Here is a 21932-nt window from a genome sequence, read left to right as displayed (position 1 = left end):
CTTGAGTGGTGCACAGACTCCGTTAAATACCTGGGCATTCATATTCATCTGGACATGGTTCACATTATCCGCCTAAATTATGGCCAAGCCATCAACGCCCTGGAGACACAGGTGGAGCGATGGTTACGATTACCGCTCTCGATGGCTGGCAGAGTGGCTCTCATCAAAATGATTGTGCTTCCTACATTTTTATATCTGTTTAACAACATCCCCATTCCACTCCCTACCAGTTTCTTTGTTACATTGCGCTCACATCTTATAAAATTGTTCTGGGGAGGTAAACATCCCCGGGTACACTGGCAGATCTTGGTCCTTCCGTATGAGAGAGGGGGTGTCGGGGTGCCGGATTATAGTGGTTGTATTATTTAGTGGCCCAATGTAGTTACGACTTAGCCTGGTTCCATCCCGACGCTAGGATCCCGTATCTCCGCCCTGAGGCAGATCTGGTACTGCCGGACATGCTTTTAACGGTGCCGCCCAAGGGCATACCCAGAGACCCCAATGACATACAAATGGTTTTCACCACAAGATGGGCGTGTGCGTGGGAGAAACTGAAGAGGATCACCGGCACATCTACACTTTATTCCTTGGCACTGCTGCTTCCCAAAGCCCTCTGGTTACCAATCACGGGAGAGAAACTGGTGCAGCGCACCTTGGCAAAATCTTCCATCGCCAAACTAGGGGACTTATGCCCCAGTGTTCATGCCTTTTCTATTACAGACGAAGACCGCTTCCATTATGCCTCCTTCATGGATCGCTTTGTTCTTGGGCGAGTCAGATCGGCACTTTGGTCATCTCTGCCTGGCTTTCCCCTAGAGCCAGATTCGTTCACCCTTTTGTCCACAATCATTGAAAGCCAAGATGGAATCCATCTTATATCCAAACTGTACAAACCCTGTTCCGAGATAATCCCTGTACAGTACGACAAAATTCGCAAAGACTGGGAGGCTGATTTAGGTCACCACATCACAGATGACCAATGGACCAAATGTTGCACTGTAACAATAGAAGTCTCTTTGAATAGCCGGCACAAGCTACTACATTTTACATTTCTGCGTAGAATGTATTTTACCACGGCCAGATCCCATACACTTGAACCTACCAGACCGCATAATTGACATAAATGTAACACCCCTTACGCGGACTTCGCCCACCTTTAATGGACATGCCCCAAACTACTACCATTTTGGGAGGCAGTACACAAAACACTGGGAGATATGATTAAGCTGACCCTCAAATCCACAACCGAGATTGCATTATTGGGCTTTCTAGCGAACCTCTCTAAGCACACACGTAGATTCGCTGCTCTTAGTTTGCTACTCGCTAAAAGAGAAATTGCACTACATTGGGGCAGAAATCAGTTCCCACAGTACAGAGAGAGCTTCTTAGCCTAGCCATCTGCAACACCAACAGTGAACTTTACTCCACCACATTGACTCGATCATTCCGGGTCAAAGAAATTTGGGGGCCTTTCAAGGCTTACACGCAGGCTAACTGCCCGACTGCCGACTCTCAAGTTGAACAGAGCATAGTTCCGACAGGGGTGGGTTGATGCCTCTTCGCACCATACTCACCTTTTTCACACCGCTTATGGTGGGGCCCCTCGAGCCCTCCTGAATGTATGTATTGTATAGCGGCCTTGACAACATGACTTCTATGACCATATACCTTTGTATTCTTATGCCAATGTACTAATGACTGTGAGCACTCAAGTTTGGTTTTTATTTAATTTTTTTTAATTTATTTTTTCCACACTAACTTAATGAGCCAGTACAGAAATAACAAAAACGATTCAGGTAGACATATAATCAGAGAAACTCCCCCAAATTCCAAGCCCGATTTTACGTTTCTTTACCCCCTTAACAAAATACAAACTATGCTCTAACACAAATAAATTATACATCTTAGCCTTCAATAGATCAAAAGAGGGAGGTTCGGGCTGTAGCCATTCGGCCGCAATACAAAGTCGGGCAACAGTCATTGCAAAAAAAATAAGATATCTATGTTTGTATAAAGGAGTGCTCTTACCAACTTCTGGTCCAATACCCAAAAGCATCATTATAGGTGTTATAGCAAATTGAACTCCTATTACTCTAGACAGAAACTGTTCCATGTGTTGAATATAATTTGACAAACACACACAGGAAAAAAACATATGTAACATATCTACATCATCCCCCCGGCATCGAAAGCATTTTCCATCTTGCCCATTCCCCCATTTTAACATCCATGCAGGGGTATAATATAAATTGAAACAGGTTTTAAAACATTGAGCTTTCAGGTTCGCGGACAACAAAGTCGCCCTGGATCTAATACTAGCATCCTTTAAGCTCAAATTCCCTGTGCCCAGGACCGCGGCCCATTTAACACTGTGTTTATCTAGATCATCCTTTCTACAGGATAACAATAGTTGATACAACACCCCAATTTTAACCTGTCGTTGGACAGCAGTGACTACTAAACTAGAATCCGATCTAAGTTTTTTCAGAAAAATAAAATCTCTTAGTTGTAGAAACTTAAAAAATAGATTTTTAAACAAATTATGCTGTCGTGATAATGCTTCATAAGACATCAGCAAGCCATCATTGCAAAAAAAATCCCCCTGGTGAACAACAGCCTTTCCCCTCCAGCCAACAGCAGTAGTATCCCAGAAGATAGAAGGAAGAATATTTACATCATTTGTTGGAGTATACCGGGAAATGTTCTCAACTGAGCAAAGCTTTCGTATTCTTTTCCAGACATTAAAAGCTGATATAAGTACCTTAAACCTTGTACGCTTCTAATAACTGCCATCAATTTGTTTAAAAAAGCATTGACGTGCCACAGGACCCAACAGAACCTGGAAAATAGACGGGACCTCCGCCCTATTACTAACATCTTCTCCAGTTAATAAAATACGCATTTAAAAAAAAACAAAAAAAAACAGAGGAGGAGCTTGGCGGGCATCCGAGATGGCCGCGTGAGCACAGCGCTCCCCGGACCCCCGCCACTCCCGGCATGATATCCTGAATTAATCCTGACTTTTTACGAGGATTTGTGTAGAGGATACTGGGCTGATTGCCCTGGACTTTTTGAAATTTGATTTGGACCCGGGGTGCCGGAGTTACATCGATTCGAACTTTCGGGCTCCGCCCTCGGGGTACGCCCGGGACTGGGTGAGGCTCAGTGGCCGTCTTGCAGTTGAACAACAACGGCAGGGGGATTCGACTTGTGGACCCCCCTCTTAAGTTTCGGTTTCGTTTCTGCCTCAGACTGAGACATCTGGCAGAGGAGCCTGGCCTGGGCTGAAGTCGGGACACGGAACGGCTGTCGGGCCTTTGGCTGGTTTCTTCTCCTGTCTGTTGGCCCTCCTACTAGTGGTACCCTGGCTGCGGTTCTCTGGTCCCGAGGCCCTGCTTTCCGGTGGCCATTCCATCGAGCCTGGTTGATCTCCTGGTGACGCAGTTCTATTATGGCTGGCAGAGGGGACCGAGAGACTCGGAAGACCAAGACGCCCCTGCGTGGGGGCCCGGTCCAGTCCAACGTTATGGACCGCTACACCCATTCCAAGGGGTCTCCCGGAGCCGCCCTGCCCGGATCGAGTGCCGGTGATCACACTGTGGATGCGTCAACGGAGCCATCCTTGCAGGACGTCATGGGCGCCATTTCTGCCATGAAGGAGACGATAGGCCAACAATATGAAGCTTTGGCCCACAAAATTGACACCGTGGCCATTGACGTGAACTTGATTCGCGCTGACCTGTCGAAAACCAATGAGAAGTTGAAGTCATTGGATCTCAAGTCATCCACTCTCATGGAGGACGTTTCGGAGATACAGACGGAGATCGGCAACCTTCGTAAGGTGAACGACCTCGTAACCCGGCGCTTGGAGGACTTTGAGAACAGGGCCCGTCGCTGTAACGTGCGCGTGGTCGGAGTTCCGGAAAATCCAGAACCTCACTCTGTTGATCTCCTTGTTGAGGACTTGATCCAGAACCACCTCTCCCCGTCTGGTTTGACTAAGTTTTTCGCAGTGGAACGTGCCCATCGTGTTCCGGGGGGCAAGGGTAAGCCGGGTGCCCCGCCGAGGCCTATTGTTGCGAAACTCTTCCATTATAGGGATCGGGACGCTATCCTGCAAGCATCGCGTGTGAAGGGCCCGGTGGCCTTTGAGAACGCCACGGTGAACTTCTATCCGGACTTTTCTCAACAGGTCCAGAGACAGCGTATGGGCTTCCGTGATGTCAAGAAACGTCTCCGGGACATGGGGCTTCGCTACGCCATGCTTTTTCCGACCAGGCTGCGCGTCGAGTACAACGACCGAACCTTCTTCTTTGATCGGCCTGACTCTGTAAATGACTGGATAGACTCTCTGCCTGACCGACCTCCTGGGACTGAGTCCGCCGCCCACCCGGGTGGTGCTGAGGGTGGCGTGGAGAGCTGAACAATCCGCCTACACCTGGGCCCTCGAATAGAGTAAACTCTCCGGGGATTTCATGCCTCAGTGCCTCTACTGTTTGTGTGTTCTCTTCATTGTCTGTCCTACTCGGGGTGGCGGGTGGGCCAGAGCCTTTCCTCCTCCGGGGTTCTTTTTGTAGAATAGGGGTTCTTGGGCGACAGGCACACTGCATGTTGGGGTGGCTATTTAGCATTTTGCAGGGGTGCAGGGTGGGGGGTGTTTTCTTCATTGTTGGGGGGTGGGTGATTGGGTTGTTTGATGTTTTAGTGTTATGTTTTCAAGGCGAATCAATCCTCTTTCTGATAATTTTTATGTCATGCTCATTGCGGGGGGGTTTCGGCGTTGCTGTGTGGGATGGGGGGTAGCGGGTTGAGGCTGGTTTCGTGGAATGTTAATGGTCTGGGAGACCGCATTAAGCGGAGCGTGGTGTTAAAATGTCTACGCCGTTTATCTCCAGATATTGTTTTTTTGCAGGAAACTCATTTGGTGGGCAATTCTTGTCGTGCGATGAATAGGTGGGGATATCGCCTTGCTGCACATTCGGGGTTTACCACTGGTTCCAGGGGGGTGGGTATCCTTGTTCGGGCTTCCCTCCCCCTAGCCATTGATGATGTGATCCTTGATGATCGGGGCGTTATGCTGTCCTCGTGGGTCGCTATGAGGGTCGTACCCTCTCCTTGTTTACTGTGTATGTGCCCCCTGGCCTACAGACTTCCACCTTTTCCGATTTGAGCCGTGTGTTGCTGAACCTTCCTGACAGTACCCTTTTTCTTGCAGGCGATTTTAATTCTGTGATATCCGGTCTGCAAGATCGCTACCCCCCTAGGGATACTCCTTCGGCCCAACAATGGCTAGGTGGGTTTTTGGACACATTTGGTCTGGTGGATTGCTGGAGGCTCATGCATCCTGCCCAGCTCCAATACACCTTCCATTCGGGGGCCCATGGGAGTCTGTCTAGACTGGATTATTTCCAGATGCCCGCGGCGCAGACGCCAGCGGTGCGTGAGATCAAACACCTCCCCCGGGGCATCTCCGATCATTCTCCGCTCTGGCTTTGTTTTGAGTTTGGGGTGGAGGCGGCGGGCCGTGTGGCTCCTATTAACCCCTGGTATATTGCCTCCCCTGAGACCCGAAACCTTTTGACTAAGTCTTTAGATGCCTATTTTTTGGACAATGAGGGATCGGTTTCCTCGGCTGTGTCCCTGTGGGAGGCTTTTAAAACAGTGATACGTGGGCAGGCCCTTTCCCTTATTGCTAAATCCAAGAATGCTAGGAATCGGGAGGTGGTGGACCTTGAGACAGAGATTGCGGAGAGGGAGGCCGACTTAGAGTCTGGAGTCACCTCTGATAAACTCCACGCCCTTGGTCTGAAACAATTTGCTTATAAATCCTTGGTCACGGATGCGGCTAGATTGATGTTTTGTGAACAGCAGGGTCGTCTGTATGATGTGGGGGACAAAGCGGGTAAATTGCTGGCGTGGTTGGATAAGAAAGAGAGAGCGAATCGTGTGGTGCCTGTGATTCAGTCGTCGAATGGTGTCGAAGTGACAGACCCGGTTGAAATAGTGGAATGTTTTGCAGAATATTTTCGTGTGGTTTATACCCCTGTGTCTGGACGGGATGTGGCTGACTCTCGCCTTTTGTTGCGCGATATAGCTTTGCCCAGTGTTTCCGATTTAGACCGTGTCGCGTTAGAGTCCCCTTTTACTACGGATGAAATAGCGACTGCCATTCGTTCGCTCCGTTCGGGCAAGGCCTTGGGCCCGAACGGGTTGCCAATTGAGCTGTACAAGCTACGCCCTGACAAGGTAGCGCCCCATCTTCGTGCTATGTTTTTGGAGTCCCGAGAACGGGGTATTCTCCCGTATGACCAGCGTCTTGCTACGATAGTTGCAATTCCCAAGGACGGGAAACCGCGAGACCTTTGTTCGTCTTATAGGCCCATTTCCCTGTTAAATGTTGAGCCTAAGGTCCTGGCTAAGCTCCTGGCGACCCGACTACTGACGGTCATTAGCGACTTGGTTCATCCGGATCAGTCCGGATTTATCCCGCATCGCAACACGGCTCTTAACCTACGTCGTCTCCACGGTGCTGTTGCGAGGGCGGGGCGTCTGACAGAGCCGGCCATTTTGGCCTCGTTGGATGCCTCGATGGCTTTTGACACGGTTGAGTGGCCCTATCTTTGGGCAGCTCTCGAAAAATTTGGTTTTGGACCTGAATTTATCGGATGGGTGAAGTTGTTGTATGTGGAACCCTTAGCGCAAGTGGTGGTGAACGGTAGAGTTTCTGTCCCCTTCGGCCTTGGTAGAGGGACCCGTCAAGATTGCCCCTTATCTCCATTGCTTTTCGCGCTGGCCCTGGAACCGTTGGCTGCGTGGCTTCGATGGGAGCCTTCACTCAAAGGGATCCGTTGGTCACCGGACTTTGAAGACCGTGTCTCTCTTTACGCGGACGACATTCTTCTATATCTTACATCCCCGCGTAAATCCTTGAACGTCTTATTTGATGTTCTTACTTCGTTCGGTGCTAACTCGGGCCTTGTTATTAATTGGGCTAAGTCCTGCGTGTATGTTCTCTCGGGTGTTTTGCCCCCTTTGCCGGCCAGGTTCCCTATCCAGGTGGTCCAGTCTGGCTTCAAGTATTTAGGGATTTTTATTACCCTGGATCCCTCCCTCCGGTTTCAGCGTAATCTCCTCCCCCCGCTTCTTCGATTGCGACTGGATGTAGCCTGTTGGCGTAAGCTACCCCTGTCTCCTCTGGGTCGGGCGGCTCTATTTAAAATGATGTCCTTGCCGCGGTTCCTCTACGCCCTTCAGAACTCCTTCGACGACATTCCCGCTACTTATTTCAGAGAAATCGAGAGTCTGCAAAGACAATTGATTTGGGACGGGCGCCCACGTATAGCCCTTGCGAAACTTACTATCCCTTGGTATGACGGGGGCATGGCGCTCCCCGACATCAAGAGATACTACTGGGCTGCTCAGCTATCGGCCATTAATCACGCGATGTACTCGCCGGGTCGCGATCCGGCTTTTGAGATGGATAGGCTCCAGTTGCCGGGTGGGGACTTTAATAGAGCGCTGTACTCTAGATCAGCCGGGAGCCATCTTGTGGGCCCGTCCAGGGCGGCGGTCAAAGTGTGGCGTGCTGCGAATGTGAGTTTGGGGTGGGAGGATCGACTGACACTGGCGACTCCGCTTTATGCTTCTGAACGTTTGGGATGTCTCTGGTCTACTAAGGGTTTTGAACGCTGGGATGTGATTGGGATTAGTAAGGTGGGTGTCGTTTGTGTGAATGGTCGCGTGAAGTCATTCCAGGCCCTTAAGGCGGAATACGACTTGAGTGATAGAGAGTTTTTCCGGTATCTGCAAGTCCGACATGCCTTGGCCTCGGTTTTGACTCCTGATGTGACCCTACCCGAGTCTTCCCCCCTTGAAGATCGTGTACTAGATGGACACTTGCCCGACAGCACTATCTCGCTCATCTACAAGAAACTGATTCATAACCGTGCGGATTTGTTGGTCCGACTCCGGGAGATGTGGGTCGGTGATGGATTGGAACTGGATGACGAGGACTGGCAGTCGGCACTCTCCTCCCCAAAGGAGGTCGCCATTCCCGCCCGTCTTCGTTTGGTGCAACTTAAGATCCTCCACCGGGTGTATGTGACTGGTCCGCGTCTAGTCGTGATGGGTTTTTCCCCAGATGGTTTGTGTAAGCGTGGCTGTGGGATGAGCGCTACTTTTTTGCACATACTTTGGGAGTGTCCTGTGGTGGCGGCCTCTTGGGTGGATGTGCTTGCGATAATGACTGTAGTGACGGGTGTTGCCTTGCGACCTGAGGCCCGACGATGCCTGCTGAATGTGTGGGAACCCTCCGATTACTCTGTGGCCCAGACTAGATGGGCGACCCTGGGTTACATGGTCGCGAAGCGCGACATTGCGCAACTCTGGGGCGCATCCCGACCTCCTGACGTTTCGGTGTGGGAAGGCAACATGGACTGGTCCATGTTCCGAGAGAAGACAGTCTACGTGGCTAGGGGCAGGCCAGGGGCGTGGACGAAAATCTGGGGTCAATGGAATGCATACCGTGGAGAAATTTGTACCCCTCCCTTGGTTGCCACCTCCGATGTTACCCTGTCTCCTTAGGCCGACGTTCCCGGAATTTTTTCACTCTGTTCTAGGATCTTCCTGTCCTCCCTGCTCCCCCCCCCCTCACGGCCTTACCGAATCTCATTGATTTACGTCTGTTCTCCTGTCTAGTGACCTTCCCCGCTGCTTTTTGGGCTGACTTGATTATTGCACTCGCCTTGTTTTTGTGTTCGTTATTTTCATGTTTTATATAGAAAATAGTTGTATCCTGTTCTCTGTCTGGAGCAATTTCATTCTATGATTTGGCCTGGCCTCGGAAATGATTGTTTAATTCATGTGTAATGCTATGTGCCTTAGCGGCCAGCCCGTGTGGTTGTGGGCCCATCCTTGTATTTTATATGATTGCTCAATAAAAAATTTTAACCAAAAAAAAAAAAAACAAGCATAAAAGTAAAAGGCAAAATCCGGAATAGCAAGCCCCCCCCGATCAATAGGTAGAGTCATGAATCTCATTGCTCGTCTTGGTTTACCCGGGGCCCAGAGAAACTTAGAGCAAATAGACTGCAGGTGCTGCAATTGTGCCACAGATATTTCCAGCGGAACTGCTCGAAATAGATACAACACCTTAGGTAAAACATTCATCTTAATAATGTTACTTCTACCAATCAAAGTAAATTGCATTGAACCATCTATCCAGCGAGTCTTGAATATTACGAAATAGCGAGATCCAATTGACTGTGAGCACTCGAGTTTGCAATGCAGAATTGTAATAAAACGGTAAATAAAGTATTAAAAAAATCGCAGGCGCTGCTAAACACTTGGATGAGGGTTTGTTATTATGGACATGGTGTTGTGTGGATAATGGAAGTGGGCTTTGGAGTACGTTCTGTCTCATGCCATTTTTTACCACTTCAGCAGCCACGGTGGGCCCACCACAGAGGCAATGATGAGGCAGGACAACAGATTGCTACTTTACTCTGGTGAAAGGGTAAGTGAGACAGGATTTTAAAGTCTACCATGTTTTTGAGTACTTTTGTGTCCCAGTACATGTTATCTAGTTGGCTTCTCCAATGGTGGATGGTCTACAAAGCCAATCTCATGCCTTGCCCTCTCCCCCTGTCTAAAGCAACACTGTACAATCTCTTCTTTACAGCATCCAAATCTTAATGCTCTATGGCTTTTGAAATAACATTTTCTAAAGGTTTATCAAAGGTAAATGAATGCTGTTTTTACAAGGATTAATAAAGGCCACCAATCAATTCTTTACATAAATGAATATTTACAATGCACAATATGCAAGACAGTCCGCCTCTCATCTTTTCTTTAACTCCTCCAGACTATCCCATACTCCCTTCACATCCCTTTTCTGCACCTACGCACGGTAAACATATTTATCAAATCATAACCACTTTTCAAGGTGAGCTTATAACTTTCTGACATTGATACACAGATTATATTTATTTTTACTTGCTAGATCTGCAGAATGTGCATACCCACATCCCCATTTACAAGTGCCTAAGACTTCATCTGACAGTTCTACTGTTTACAATCCATTACAAAATAAAAGTAGAACATTTTTGCCCTGCAGTCGCCTCATAATATTTTGCAGTTTTCTGTATATAGTGGCTGAACTTTTGACATAACAGGGACACCATAGTTGTCAGGCCAATGGCGAGTGGTAATCCTATTTCAGATTAAAACTATTGTTTAATGTTTGCAGAGCACTTCCCCAACACCCTTCTTAGCATATGACATCACCAGAACACCTCTATAACGTATCGGACCATATTACATGTTACCTTTTATGTATTTTTTATTTTACATATTTACTTGGGGTAATTAACTTGAAAAAGATGGATTTCAAACAGACAAATGTTTATTTGTAATAGTAAGTAGAATATTGCATTATACTGTTTAGTTGCCTGCAGTGAAATAAAAAGTAATGCTTGATTATGCTAAATAACGAATTTTAGAAAAAAAACACTGTCTGTTAGTAAACACATTCTTCGTGTATGAGTAAGGGATTGTCCAAGCTGTTCTCTCAAAGGGTCAGCTAACAATGACATTTATTGGATTTAGAATATTTACGTTTTTCAACTCTCCTCTTAACTTTTTTCCCATTGTATGTACACAGTTTGGCAAGGTGGACCGTATCTTGCAAACATTTTGGGGAGGGTTTAAGGTCTTAGTGAGATCTGAAAAAGCCTTTTCAATTTAGCATTTGGCTAAACCATAACTCTATAATGGTGACTGCATTGTGTGCTATAGATTTGTGTGTGTGCGTGTATATATATGTAAACACAATTCGCTTTTCTAACGTCCTGTGATTATCTTTCTACTTATCCAAGATTGGGGTCTGAGGTCTGTAGATTGATCTGAGAGGAGAGGGGTTATAATAATGTTTAGTGCAGTCAGCTTCTGAAGTCTTTTTGCCTAATGCCTTTTTTGGAATCTTTCGCAGCCACCCATTTGGACTGCCACTGGTGTAATGGTACATGGGATCCTCCAAATGGTTACACTTATACATCATGCTGCTGGGAGAGAAATGGTAGGTGAGAGGGGAGGCTAGTAATTGAGTTGGAACCATGTCTTGGATGTTTCCCTTGTCCTCCCATGCTAGAAATGAAGAAATGGGCTCTAGTGTAGTTATTTAGCATGACACCTAACATTCATCTCTTCCTTGTCTTTCTAATATTGTCTTGACCAAAAGTCACTCATTGCTATTCATACTTACTTATCTTGGGACACATTTTTCAAACAACATTTTTTCCAGTGACCTTACAGTACGTTTTACCTGAAACATAATATTTGGTATGATTGCTTGTTTGTTCAACAACATAGTTATTTTCATATCACCTTCAGCAGTGCCCCAAACAATAGAAATTTGCATTGGATATGAAAAGCATCTAAGATTTCTGTTGTGCCTTGAACTCCATGTTGGCTGTTTTAAACATTCCTGTCCCTAGTGACACCACATATAAGGGGAAAATGAGATGCTATGTTTGTCCTGGTAATATCCATGCCCTCTAGGATACTCTGACAACATGGCAATTTCCAGAAAGTCCTAGTCCTACCTTTAGCATCTACATAATAGACATCTTATCAAACATAAAAAAGCAATATTTAAGAATATCCTAAAGAACATGTTTAGTCAATCCCTCTCAGTCACATTCTGGTTTCATTTTCGATGGCAGACCCATCAGACCATGGCACTTTTCAATATGTCAAGAATACCCAGCATTCTCTAAGGACTATTGTAATGCCAGAGATCACAGATGCCCAAAACATGCCAGGATTTATTGTCCCAGGGCCCTCACGTTACTTGGGGAAGGCATTATACCATGTCTGACCACAAGTTGGCAAGAAATATTACCATTATGGGAGAGACAGCATATTACCATGGGTGGGCAATGTGAATCCTCTAATGGAAGTAACATGTTGCCAAGAATCATCAACACTGGTGCCTTTGATACATTGATTTTTTTCCCCATGCTATAAAGGCTAGCGGTAGAAACACTTTTTTAACCATTTGCTGTTCAGGCTGCATGTTTCTTTCATCTACCTAAAAAGAACCCTAAAAAAGGCAAATGTAAATAAGCAGAATTAATTTGCAAAAAATAAAAAACACATATTCATACACAAGCATACACACTCACACACATGCATACATTAAAGTACAATGAAATCCACATGGAAAAAAAGTGGAAATCATTTTGTTTAACTAAAAAACCATATTTACTGTCCAGTCGTGGGCGTTTTTCTCCAACAATGTAGCATCTCCCTACTGACATAGAAAGTACAACGGTCCTCTGAAAGTTCTTGAATTGTTGAACACCACATTTAAATTGCTCACCTAGTCTGTAGATTAGTGTCTTGTAAACAGCGGACAAAAATTGGTCCACTAAACCATAAAGAAAAAAGCAAAACCCTTCATTCCCTCCAGCATGCCTTGCATCTCTCTGAATGATACGTGGCATGTACCAAAATACTTGAATCTACCTCCGTGGATTGGTTGATCTCATGGGTCAAAAGAAAAATTCAGCTAGGAGAAATATCAGATTACTTTCTCCATATAGACATATTGGTCTATTTGATCTGACTTTAATGGCTTTCCCATCTAATGCATACTGAATGCTCCATTAAGAATCCTTAAGAATAACAGTATTTGTACTGGGGTTCTGATACATGCCAGTGTGTACGGGGAAGAGAGTGCCTCTGAATGTTGCAGAACTAAAGATATGACTGTAAAGTGATCACCTTGTGCCCTCTGTATGTTTTGCAACTTGTAGCTTTAGTAACATCTCACTTGAAGGTACTGCTATGAAGTGCAAAGGTGAACATTGGTGTGTTATATCTAGATGGTATGGGATTCTCTTCTAATATTAAGATCTATTCAAAGTGAGTGGATCTATAAAGAGTACTGATGCCAATAGCATTCCAGGTAAATGCTATTTCGTCTGCTATTCCACATGATGTCAAAGACTACTTTGATGATTATGTAGCCATTCCTTACTTAAGTTGAGTGATTTGAGAAGTGTGGTCTAGTGATAAGAGAGGGATCATTTGTGGTGGGCAGAGATGATGGTTAATGAAGGTGGGCCTTGTACTGGGTTGTGCCTAGCTCTATTTTCGTGTATTTACAGCTATCAGTCTGGCCATTTCAAGACCGAATTACACAGGGGAGCAGCTCTGTGATGTTCAGTGTCGTGCTGTACAATGCTGTGGGAGACTGGGTAAGTAAAAATTAATCATACATTTTAGTGTTTCCTTTATGCTACATGGAGGTATTTCTGTTACATGTTATTTGTGTAAGACACATTTAAAGCTGAAATCTGAAGGAAAATCGTCCAATTTAGATTATGCAGTTCCGGATGCTGAGCTCCGGTATGATGAAATATCTTCAAGCTAAACATTAACGAAGTAAACTGCTGCCACTACAATTTAGAGATATGCAAAAATAATGAGATACTTTGATGAGCGAAACATCCTGTAGCAGGATAGCCATTCACATCTTTGCTATGAGTATGCAGAAGAGAGGCGAGATGCTTGCTCTTCAGAAATTAAAAAACAAGTTGAATTAACAATTTTATCTCAAAATAAATATATAAGAATCTCTTGTGAAAAAACATATCCTCTAAGCCGGGCAAAGAGTCCTAGCAAAAGGATCTAGACGAAGGGTTTTTAGTCAGGTAGAGAAAGGGCGCACAGCTAATAGTTAGCGCTTGGTATGTGTCCGTTCAAGTGAGATGTGAAGTGCAAAGAGGTGGAGGGGATAAGCCCTATAACCCCCCAATTTCAGTGATAGCCTAAGCCACCACTGTATTAACTACAAGACAAATCACCTATGCACACTCTTGTATATACAATAGTTTTGTCAAAGTGGACATAGAAAGCAAAGGACACAAAGCCTATCAAACAAATAATTTCAAATAACACAAAATGATAACAAATCTTGTCCTTGGAGTAGGTTGATTCAACAGTAGTGGCTTTAATGTTCGAAAGAAACCAGCCGACACGTGTTTCGGCACACAGGGGACAGTTCCCCGTGACTCCTCAGGGCTAGAAATAAAAAAAGTGTTGTTGCGGAAGTCGCTCTGTCGGTGATAATTCCGACCCGACAGTGCCCAGGACTTGTAGGTGGGCAATGGTGGTCGTTCTCACTCCTCCAGGATCCAAAGATGCTGAAGAAAGGGTATCGGACGGGTATAAAGGACACTCCAGATGGCGGGATAGATAGTCTGGGATGTATAGTAAGAGCTCGCTGTTGTTCAAACAGCTGATTTAGAAAGATAACTATGAGGATAAGGAACTAATTTCTGTAAAGTCTGTAAATGGCACCCGTCTGCCATTTACAGACTTTCTTAACTAAAAATGTGTTCCTTATCCTCATCGTTATCTTTCTAAATCAGCTGTTTGAACAACAGCGAGCTCTTACTATACATCCCGGACTATCTATCCCTCCATCTGGAGTGTCCTTTATACCCGTCCGATACCCTTTCTCCAGCATCTTTGGATCCTGGAAGATTGAGAACGACCACCATTGCCCACCTACAAGTCCTGGGCCTTGTCGGGTCGGAATTATCACCGACAGAGCGACTTCCGCAACAACACTTTTTTTATTTCTAGCCCTGAGGAGTCGCGGGAAACTGTCCCCTGTGCGACGAAACGCGTGTCGGCTGGTTTCTTTTGAACATTAAAGACACTACTGTTGAATCAACCTACTCCAAGGACAAGATTTGTTATAATTTTGTGTTATTTGAAATTATTTGTTTGATAGGCTTTGTGTCCTTTTACTTTCTATGTCACACTTTGACAAAACTATTGTATATACGAGAGTGTGCATAGGTGATTTGTCTTAAAGAGTCCTAGCAAGTCCAGTTTACAGAGATTCTTTTTTGGGCAACACATCTGTATTCTGTCTGATTACTGGTGATACCACATCAGTTGTAAGTAAAGAAACTCTGATTAACTGTGAAACACAACTGATGCATCGTAAACAAAAGCAATATATTTCAATTTTATTCTCTAAAATACTTCAATATGATTAGATTGAAAATTATTAGGATGATCTGTCATAACTGGCAGGTTATAAGGAGTAATTTCAACTTTCCTTGTTTCTCTAAAAATACAATATGAGCCAATAATAATCTTCCAACACATGCGCCATAAATGTCCATTTTAGCATTTCATTTTATGTAAGACAACTAAGATGTTGTCAGGCTCACTGTCCTCTTAAATGTTTATCAACGATTGCTTTCATTAGCTATGTCTGTCAAGACTTTTAGAGGGCGCAGTTAGGTAACGTTTATGGCCCTTATGACTTATCCCTGTTATCCTGGAATGTCAGAGGCCTGAATGACAATGGCAAGAAACAACAGATTGTTCAATATTTGTTACGTCACAATGTCGATGTTGCTTTCTTACAGAAACACACCTGCCCAAAAATAACCACGCACGATTCACCTCTAGCTGGGGCACACATAGATATTTTTCCAACTTCAGTAGCTATTCCCGGGGCACAGCTATTATCATACATAACAGGGTGCCCTTCACTCTCCATTCCATCATTAGGGATGATGAAAGTAGATTTACAATAGTTACAGGCCTCTTGATGGGTCACAACGTCACCCTGGTATGCGTCTATGCTCCGAACACTGATTCCCCGGAATTCTTTTATTCCCTACAGGCCCAGCTCGCCAAGTTAGACTCTACCTTATTGCTGGCAGGAGGGGATCTCAACTTAGTTCTCAACCCCGTTTTAGACAGCGCCGCAAGCTCCCCTGGCACTGAACCATGCGCTCGCAGAGCCGTATCAGAATTCTGTGAACAATTGTCTCTATGCGACATATGGCGAGCGTGCAACCCCTTCAGCACTAAATATACGCACTACTCCAGCCACCCCAACACCTGGACGAGGATAGATTATTGGTTGCGCTCCCCTGGCATCTTCTGCTGGTACCAATCAAGTGTTACACTTCCGAGAATATATTCAGATGACTCCCCGGTTAGCCTTCTTCTTAAGATGCCCAGACCCGATGAATACGAGTGACAATGCTGTTTCCCAGTCGGGCCCTCAACGATGACCTCTTTTATTCTGAGGTATACGAGGCGATTGAAGAATATTTCACCATTAATACGGGCTCAGTAGACTCCTGGGCAGTATTGTGGGAGGGTTTTAAGACATACATTAGAGGGTCTGCATCGCTAAGCATACCAGAGTCCTAAAATCTCTCTGTTCAACTCTCTCTCGCCTTGAGTGTGACTTAAAAGAGATGTATATAGCGACATAACTAGCTGCCCCAACACAGAGTCAACAAATCACGACTCGCCCTCATCGCCGAATACAAAGAGACTGCTGACTGGGAAATACTGCTTCTAGGCAAATATTCAACCGCACAGCACTATGGCGAAGGAGAGTGACCGGGCCTAGTCCTGGCACAGTTGCTCCGGCCCCCATACAACAAACCCTGAGGTCCCAGCTGCCGCCATTTTATCAGACACCTAGAAAGCGTTAAATTCTCCTGAGTGGTCCTTTTTTGTGTCTATCATGCGCCGAATGGGGATGCCAATGGGATTCATTGTCACCACAGAATTATTATACAGTCACCTCACAGCGAGACTCGGCCTAAACGGCACTCTTTCCCAACCCTTTTTTCTGTCCCGCGGCACTCGTCAAGGCTGTCACCTGTCCCCATTATTGTTTATACTTGCAATGGACCCCCTAATCCGCCATTTCCAACAGAGACATTTGCAAAGGGGACTCCAATTCAACATGGGCCCCTTGTTGGTATCCCTCTATGCGGATGACACCATCCTTTATGTTCGGGAGCCAAGCGTCAACCTGGAATCCCTTATCAGGGAAATAACTCATTTTGGACAGCACTCTGGCCTGGGCATCAACTGGCATAAGTCAGTTATTTTCCCTTTAACCCCTAGCACATTGCGATGGAACTATGAATTCCCCCTTGAGTGGTGCACAGACTCCGTTAAATACCTGGGCATTCATATTCACCTGGACATGGTTCACATTATCCGCCTAAATTATGGCCAAGCCATCAACGCCCTGGAGACACAGGTGGAGCAATGGTTACGATTACCGCTCTCGATGGCTGGCAGAGTGGCTCTCATCAAAATGATTGTGCTTCCTACATTTTTATATCTGTTTAACAACATCCCCATTCCACTCCCTAACAGTTTCTTTGTTACATTGCGTTCACATCTTATAAAATTGTTCTGGGGAGGTAAACATCCCCGGTTACACTGGCAGATCTTGGTCCTTCCGTATGAGAGAGGGGGTGTCGGGGTGCCGGATTATAGTGGTTGTATTATTTAGTGGCCCAATGTAGTTACGACTTAGCCTGGTTCCATCCCGACGCTAGGATCCCGTATCTCCGCCCTGAGGCAGATCTGGTACTGCCGGACATGCTTTTAACGGTGCCGCCCAAGGGCATACCCAGAGACCCCAATGACATACAAATGGTTTTCACCACAAGATGGGCGTGTGCATGGGAGAAACTGAAGCGGATCACCGGCACATCTACACTTTATTCCTTGGCACTGCTGCTTCCCAATGCCCTCTGGTTACCAATCACGGGAGAGAAACTGGTGCAGCGCACCTTGGCAAAATCTTCCATCGCCAAACTGGGGGACTTATGCCCCAGTGGGCATGCCTTTTCTATTACAGACGAAGACCGCTTCCATTATGCCTCCTTCATGGATCGCTTTGTTCTTGGGCGAGTCAGATCGGCACTTTGGTCATCTCTGCCTGGCTTTCCCCTAGAGCCAGATTTGTTCACCCCTTTGTCCACAATCATTGAAAGCCAAGATGGAATCCATCTTATATCCAAACTGTACAAACCCTGTTCCGAGATAATCCCTGTACAGTACGACAAAATTCGCAAAGACTGGGAGGCTGATTTAGGTCACCACATCACAGATGACCAATGGACCAAATGTTGCACTGTAACAATAGAAGTCTCTTTGAATAGCCGGCACAAGCTACTGCATTTTACATTTCTGCGTAGAATGTATTTTACCACGGCCAGATCCCATAGACTTGAACCTACCAGACCGCATAATTGACGTAAATGTAACACCCCTTACGCGGACTTCGCCCACCTTTAATGGACATGCCCCAAACTAATACCATTTTGGGAGGCAGTACACAAAACACTGGGAGATATGATTGAGCTGACCCTCAAATCCACAACCGAGATTGCATTATTGGGCTATCTAGCGAACCTCTCTAAGCACACACGTAGATTTGCTGCTCTTAGTTTGCTACTCGCTAAAAGAGAAATTGCACTACATTGGGGCCAGAAATCAGTTCCCACAGTACAGAGAGAGCTTCTTAGCCTAGCCATCTGCAACACCAACAGTGAACTTTACTCCACCACATTGACTCGATCATTCCGGGTCAAAGACATTTGGGGGCCTTTCAAGGCTTACACGCAGGCTAACTGCCCGACTGCCGACTCTCAAGTTGAACAGAGCATAGTTCCGACAGGGGTGGGTTGATGCCTCTTCGCACCATACTCACCTTTTTCACACCGCTAATGGTGGGGCCCCTCGAGCCCTCCTGAATGTATGTATTGTATAGCGGCCTTGACAACATGACTTCTATGACCATATACCTTTGTATTCTTATGCCAATGTACTAATGACTGTGAGCACTCAAGTTTGGTTTTTATTTAATTTTTGTTAATTTATTTTTTCCACAGTAACTTAATGAGCCAGTACAGAAATAACAAAAACGATTCAGGTAGACATATAATCAGAGAAACTCCCCCAAATTCCAAGCCCGATTTTACGTTTCTTTACCCCCCTTAACAAAATACAAACTATGCTCTAACACAAATAAATTATACATCTTAGCCTTCAATAGATCAAAAGAGGGAGGTTCGGGCTGTAGCCATTCGGCCGCAATACAAAGTCGGGCAACAGTCATTGCAATAAAAATAAGATATCTATGTTTGTATAAAGGAGTGCCCTTACCAACTTCTGGTCCAATACCCAAAAGCATCATTATAGGTGTTATAGCAAATTGAACTCCTATTACTCTAGACAGAAACTGTTCCATGTGTTGAATATAATTTGAGAAACACACACAGGAAAAAAACATATGTAACATATCTGCATCATCCCCCCGGCATCGAAAGCATTTTCCATCTTGCCCATTCCCCCATTTTAACATCCATGCAGGGGTATAATATAAATTGAAACAGGTTTTAAAACATTGAGCTTTCAGGTTCGCGGACAGCAAAGTCGCCCTGGATCTAATACTAGCATCCTTTAAGCTCAAATTCCCTGTGCCCAGGACCGCGGCCCATTTAACACTGTGTTTATCTAGATCATCCTTTCTACAGGATAACAATAGTTGATACAACACCCCAATTTTAACCTGTCGTTGGACAGCAGTGACTACTAAACTAGAATCCGATCTAAGTTTTTTCCGAAAAATAAAATCTCTTAGTTGTAGAAACTTAAAAAATAGATTTTTAAACAAATTATGCTGTCGTGATAATGCTTCATAAGACATCAGCAAGCCATCATTGCAAAAAAAATCCCCCAGGTGAACAACAGCCTTTCCCCTCCAGCCAACAGCAGTAGTATCCCAGAAGATAGAAGGAAGAATATTTACATCATTTGTTGGAGTATACCGGGAAATGTTCTCAACTGAGCAAAGCTTTCATATTCTTTTCCAGACATTAAAAGCTGATATAAGTACCATAAACCTTGTGCGCTTGTAATAACTGCCGTCAATTTGTTTAAAAAAGCATTGACGTGCCACAGGACCCAACAGAACCTGGAAACTAGACGGGGCCTCCGCCCTATTACTAACATCTTCTCCAGTTAATAAAATACGCATTAAAAAAAAAAAAACAAGCATAAAAGTAAAAGGCAAAATCCGGAATAGCAAGCCCCCCCCCGATCAATAGGTAGAGTCATGAATCTCATTGCTCGTCTTGGTTTACCCGGGGCCCAGAGAAACTTAGAGCAAATAGACTGCAGGTGCTGCAATTGTGCCACAGACATTTCCAGCGGAACTGCTCGAAATAGATACAACACCTTAGGTAAAACATTCATCTTAATAATGTTACTTCTACCAATCAAAGTAAATTGCATTGAACCATCTATCCAGCGAGTGTTGAATATTACGAAATAGCGAGATCCAATTGACTGTGAGCACTCGAGTTTGCAATGCAGAATTGTAATAAAACGGTAATTAAAGTATTAAAAAAATCGCAGGCGCTGCTAAACACTTGGATGAGGGTTTGTTATTATGGACATGGTGTTGTGTGGATAATGGAAGTGGGCTTTGGAGTACGTTCTGTCTCATGCCATTTTTTACCACTTCAGCAGCCACGCTGGCCCACCACAGAGGCAATGATGAGGCAGGACAACAGATTGCTACTTTACTCTGGTGAAAGGGTAAGTGAGACAGGATTTTAAAGTCTACCATGTTTTTGAGTACTTTTGTGTCCCAGTACATGTTATCTAGTTGGCTTCTCCAATGGTGGATGGTCTACAAAGCCAATCTCATGCCTTGCCCTCTCCCCCTGTCTAAAGCAACACTGTACAATCTCTTCTTTACAGCATCCAAATCTTAATGCTCTATGGCTTTTGAAATAACATTTTCTAAAGGTTTATCAAAGATAAATGAATACTGTTTTTGCAAGGATTAATAAAGGCCACCAATCAATTCTTTACATAAATGAATATTTACAATGCACAATATGCAAGACAGTCCACCTCTCATCTTTTCTTTAACTCCTCCAGACTATCCCATACTCCCTTCACATCCCTTTTCTGCACCTACGCACGGTAAACATATTTATCAAATCATAACCACTTTTCAAGGTGAGCTTATAACTTTCTGACATTGATACACAGATTATATTTATTTTTACTTGCTAGATCTGCAGAATGTGCATACCCACATCCCCATTTACAAGTGCCTAAGACTTCATCTGACAGTTCTACTGTTTACAATCCATTACAAAATAAAAGTAGAACCTTTTTGCCCTGCAGTCGCCTCATAATATTTTGCAGTTTTCTGTATATAGTGGCTGAACTTTTGACATAACAGGGACACCATAGTTGTCAGGCCAATGGCGAGTGGTAATCCTTTTTCAGATTAAAACTATTGTTTAATGTTTGCAGAGCACTTTCCCAACACCCTTCTTAGCATATGACATCACCAGAACACCTCTATAACGTATCGGACCATATTACATGTTACCTTTTATGTATTTTTTATTTTACATATTTACTTGGGGTAATTAACTTGAAAAAGATGGATTTCAAACAGACAAATGTTTATTTGTAATAGTAAGTAGAATATTGCATTATACTGTTTAGTTGCCTGCAGTGAAATAAAAAGTAATGCTTGATTATGCTAAATAACGAATTTTAGAAAAAAAACACTGTCTGTTAGTAAACACATTCTTCGTGTATGAGTAAGGGATTGTCCAAGCTGTTCTCTCAAAGGGTCAGCTAACAATGACATTTATTGGATTTAGAATATTTACGTTTTTCAACTCTCCTCTTAACTTTTTTCACATTGTATGTACACAGTTTGGCAAGGTGGACCGTATCTTGCAAACATTTTGGGGAGGGTTTAAGGTCTTAGTGAGATCTGAAAAAGCCTTTTCAATTTAGCATTTGGCTAAACCATAACTCTATAATGGTGACTGCATTGTGTGCTATAGATTTGTGTGTGTGCGTGTATATATATGTAAACACAATTCGCTTTTCTAACGTCCTGTGATTATCTTTCTACTTATCCAAGATTGGGGTCTGAGGTCTGTAGATTGATCTGAGAGGAGAGGGGTTATAATAATGTTTAGTGCAGTCAGCTTCTGAAGTCTTTTTGCCTAATGCCTTTTTTGGAATCTTTCGCAGCC

The 21932-nt window shown here is 44.6% G+C and overlaps 1 protein-coding gene across 1 annotated transcript in view; it reads left to right on the top strand.

Annotated features, from left to right (window-relative positions):
* The window catches only part of LOC144763423 (uncharacterized), a 248452-nt gene extending 235244 nt beyond the window's left edge, over positions 1-13208 (top strand). Inside the window, exons 21-23 of the mRNA XM_078649006.1 lie at positions 9442-9514; positions 10988-11074; positions 13170-13208. Coding sequence (XP_078505132.1) covers positions 9442-9510 — 69 coding nt within the window. The 3' untranslated portion in view covers positions 9511-9514; positions 10988-11074; positions 13170-13208. The remainder of the gene's footprint in view (positions 1-9441; positions 9515-10987; positions 11075-13169) is intronic.
* Positions 13209-21932: the final 8724 nt, after the last annotated feature.

This window comes from Lissotriton helveticus, chromosome 6 (genome assembly GCF_964261635.1).
Source record: "Lissotriton helveticus chromosome 6, aLisHel1.1, whole genome shotgun sequence".
NCBI lineage: Eukaryota > Metazoa > Chordata > Amphibia > Caudata > Salamandridae > Lissotriton > Lissotriton helveticus.
Note: the sequence above shows the minus strand (reverse complement) of the source record. Positions and strands in the feature narration are given on the sequence as shown.